Source organism: Nematolebias whitei, chromosome 11 (assembly GCF_014905685.2).
Source record: "Nematolebias whitei isolate Nwh7 chromosome 11, NemWhi1, whole genome shotgun sequence".
Classification (NCBI taxonomy): Eukaryota; Metazoa; Chordata; class Actinopteri; order Cyprinodontiformes; family Rivulidae; genus Nematolebias; species Nematolebias whitei.
The window spans coordinates 27,948,698-27,952,428 of record NC_056508.1 but is presented as its reverse complement, the minus strand read 5'-3'; the positions used below and the strand labels follow the sequence as shown (position 1 = coordinate 27,952,428).

General features: G+C 41.9%; 1 protein-coding gene across 1 annotated transcript in view; it reads right to left on the bottom strand.

The window, feature by feature from the left end:
- Positions 1 to 851: 851 nt before the first annotated feature.
- LOC119417586 (cyclin-dependent kinase 17) overlaps positions 852 to 3,731 on the bottom strand; it is a 49,770-nt gene continuing 46,890 nt past the window's right edge. The window contains exon 17 of the mRNA XM_037684827.1: positions 852 to 1,848. Within this exon, the coding sequence (XP_037540755.1) occupies positions 1,811 to 1,848 (38 nt within the window). The 3' untranslated portion in view covers positions 852 to 1,810. The remainder of the gene's footprint in view (positions 1,849 to 3,731) is intronic.

Sequence of the window (3,731 nt, the reverse complement as noted above, 5' to 3'; positions counted from 1 at the left end):
GCTCCTCCAGATTCTGGCAGCCTGTGCGCATTTCCAACAGCATGTCCGAGTGCCCAGAAACACGTCACAGTCCAGTTAAACAGGATTCTCTGCTGAAGTTTGACATCCAGTCTGATCTGTGCCAACGCATTGCACTGCTGCTTTACAGTCTTTGCGTCGTCCTTCAGGTGTTAATGTGTTTGGTATAAGAATCAAGTGATAATGTCATGTCGCATGCACATTTTAAAAGGAGCTTTTCCTTTGCCTGCAGCTATTTCACATACCAATTCAATAAAATGGATGTTTAATACAGAAACATGCTCAAACAGATGGCAAAAAAGGACATATGCAAAGTTGGCGTCTGAACAGACAGAATGGAATAAAAAGAGCACGAATGAGCAAAGACTGACAGACAGGGTGATGAGAAACTCTTCATGTACAATTTAAACCAGCTTCGCCAAGGATTTCATCCCAGTTTGCTCCACTGGGAGGGATGAGGGGAGCGAACACACAATCTGCACCTCACGGCACCCACAAAAACAAAAAAGCGAAAAGTCCTGAGCTCGAGGAATGTGCAACACATCGCCGCCCACCGTCACGACTGAGAACAGCATCCTGGAATCAACATTGCTTCTGACAACTTAAGATCATATATACAGATTCATTAAAAAAAAAAAAAGGTAAAAGAATAAAAAAGTAAAAAGCATACGAGTTTGATGTTTTTTTTTTTTTAATTACCTAATTGTGTTTAAATAGGTAAAATCAGGTGCAAAAGGTTCAACATCAAGACAACTTCTCAGTCAAGGCAAAAGAGGAGGGAGGGGGTGTCTTGGGACAAGCAGGTGAGGATTTGTACACGTACTTTACCATCCAAGTGCCCTTCAATACTGAAGAACCTTGTAGTTTTCTTTACAGCATATGGAGGTTTGTTAAATGCCTGGTGAGGACAGCAGTGTTTTAATTCTAAAGTAGTGCAGTTGTGCAACACATCTGTCCACGTCCTGCTGTTTTCATCGACCGATTCTTCATCATGCGTGTACTTTCCACCCTGCTCTGCTCAAGAGACAGATGAGACAGCCACCCTGACCTCTGCTGGGCAATAAGGTGCAAACGTTTATCTCCGTAAACTCCCAATTCTATATACACTCGCCATGTTCAAGTGAGCCACCAGTGAGTCAGCCTGCTTAAGAGATCAAGATGGATAGATAGAAAAACAAAAGACCATTATCTTGTACTTAAGGGTTGGGTGAAGGTTAAAGATTGAGGTGCAATTCTTCTAGTTTGGATTCAGGCTGAGGTGTGCTGTGAACAAGCAGAACTCTACAGCTCAGTCTAGTTATGTACAGCAATAATCTAAAAGAAGAGTGGCAGCAGGGGTCACCTCTGTCTCTCTTTGCTTTTGATTCTAATTCACTCCTTCCTTACAGTTCACTGATACAGCAAGTTCACGTCCTCACACTGCCCTCTCCTGGACAGCAGAGGTAGTAGCAGCAGCAAGGAGAAATTAAATGTTCTCCCACTTTTCTTCCAGCATCACACTTTTTTTGTTGTTTTCTTCCAATTTTCTTTGTGGGGTTGAGCCGAGCCTTTAACTACAAGTTTAAAGGTTTCAGTCTTTAATTTGTATAATTTGTTCGGTTGTCACATTTTCTGTATATATGTGTGTGTGTGTGTGTGTGTGTATCTCCTCTTTTTCCCCCTCCAGTGTGAATGTGAGACTTTTGGTGGCAGGGTGTGCATCACTCCTTCAGTTTGTATGTGGCAGGCTCAGGAAATCTAGAAGGACGGCGCCGGGCGTCGCTGTTCTCCTCATGCCGTCAACCTGCCAGAACTAAAACAACATACTTTGCCTCCTGTTCTTCTCCTGGGCTGCAGGAGACACACAGACAAAAACACAAGAGAGAAAGAAACATGTCAAAACACTTTTTATTTGATTTTGGACAAACAAACCTCACTACGCACACTTCATACCAGTAGCATTAAAAAACACACACTAGAGGGCCAAAAACACAGATCACACAAAGTACTGCAACAGCACTGATTTACAGTGTTAATAATTAACCTGCTAACACCAATGATTTCAGTATATTAATAATTAATATTGTAACAAACATTATAAAAAGGCTGAAACCCCTACTGTAAAATGTTATTGCTTCTATAGTCCCATGATTAAAAGGTTTTACTGTACTATCACTTATTTGAAAGATTAATAAAAAACAAACCGTTTCTCATCAGAGCATATATTTCCACAAATTAATTATAAATATATAATCTGTATGATAACAGTTATTACATGATTATTTATAGTTACAATTAAGATTTTAACTTCAATGAATAAGTTTAATTTTTACTAAAGACTAATTTGTTAGGTTTTCTTGTAAGGATTAGAAAGATTTGCCAGTTTTACTTCAGACGCCCTTCCTGATGCAACCTGGGCCCAGTCCCACAGACTCAGGATTCTGAGACCACGGCCCTCTTCCTTGTAACTCTTACTGTAAACGCATCATTGAGTCTGCCCACCAGGGATGAGAGCTTTTCAATCAGTATGAAAGTCCTGCCCACGCACCCTCCTAACTCACTTCAGGTTCATTGGAAACATGACACTGTTTAAAAAACGTATACAGAATCCCTGGCTACTTTGCGGTTCGACTTTCGCGGACTCACTCTTTCACAGATTTTCAACGTACGATTGTACAAGACACACGACACGATCGGCTGATCGATGGAAGGCGACCAACCAGATCATTGTGCTAAGGGGGCAAACTGGTCATCGGGGGCACTGGGACATTTTCTGGTGGCCTGGTCTGCTCAGTGATCGTCATGCCCTCCCCCCCCCCCCTTTCTCTTTCTGAGGCCGTCTCAGAAGGAGAAAGGAAGGGAGGAGTGGGGTCTGTCTTTCCGCATTGCTGCTGTAGGAGCTTCAGTGAGGCGCAATCCATGCCGCTTACTCAGGTAAGCGGCATGGATTGTTTATTTAAAATAATCACGTGCGAGCCGAACCGAGACTTTAGTCCCCATCGGCGATCAGTGAGCGGGCCAGGCCACCAGGAAATGTCTCGGTGCTCGTGATGGCCAGTCCGCCCCAGCAATTGGCTCAGTAATCGTAGCATCAGTCTATCTGCTCTCTTTCGCTGTGCTCTTTTAGAGCACTTAGAGAGTTTAACATTATTAAGAACATTGCAAGAGTGTGGGAACAGTTTATAAAGACAAAATATATATAAATACAACGTCCCTACTTCGTGGATTTTCACCTATCGCGGGGGTGTCTGGAACATAACTCCTGTGATAATAAAGTAATAAAGTGCTTTGTGTTATCATCATTGTATGTTCCCATACAATGGCAAAATTATTTCCCTGTATTTAACTCATCACACCAGGGATACACCCAGGATAAGTGAGGGACTACTGTATAACTAATTCAATTAATTTAAAAAATTTAATGCATATTTCATCCAACATCAAACATCAAAAAGTCCTATATGAAGCAGAAAAAAAACAACTCTTGGAAAAAGTATCTGAATTTTTTTGTTTTGTTTCGTTTAGGAGAACATCCAATTTTCTCACATTGAGGTGAAGGACTTAAACACTGCACTTCAGCCAGACACTGGGGGCGGGGGGGGGGGATCTTAAACTTTGTGGCTTCAACTTTCAGCTTCCAGTCTTGTGTCAAACATTATAACACTGATAAATCTGTGACGTGAACCTTGAAACTGAAGTTGGAGCAGGACCAACTGCTCCATCACAAGTTTTAA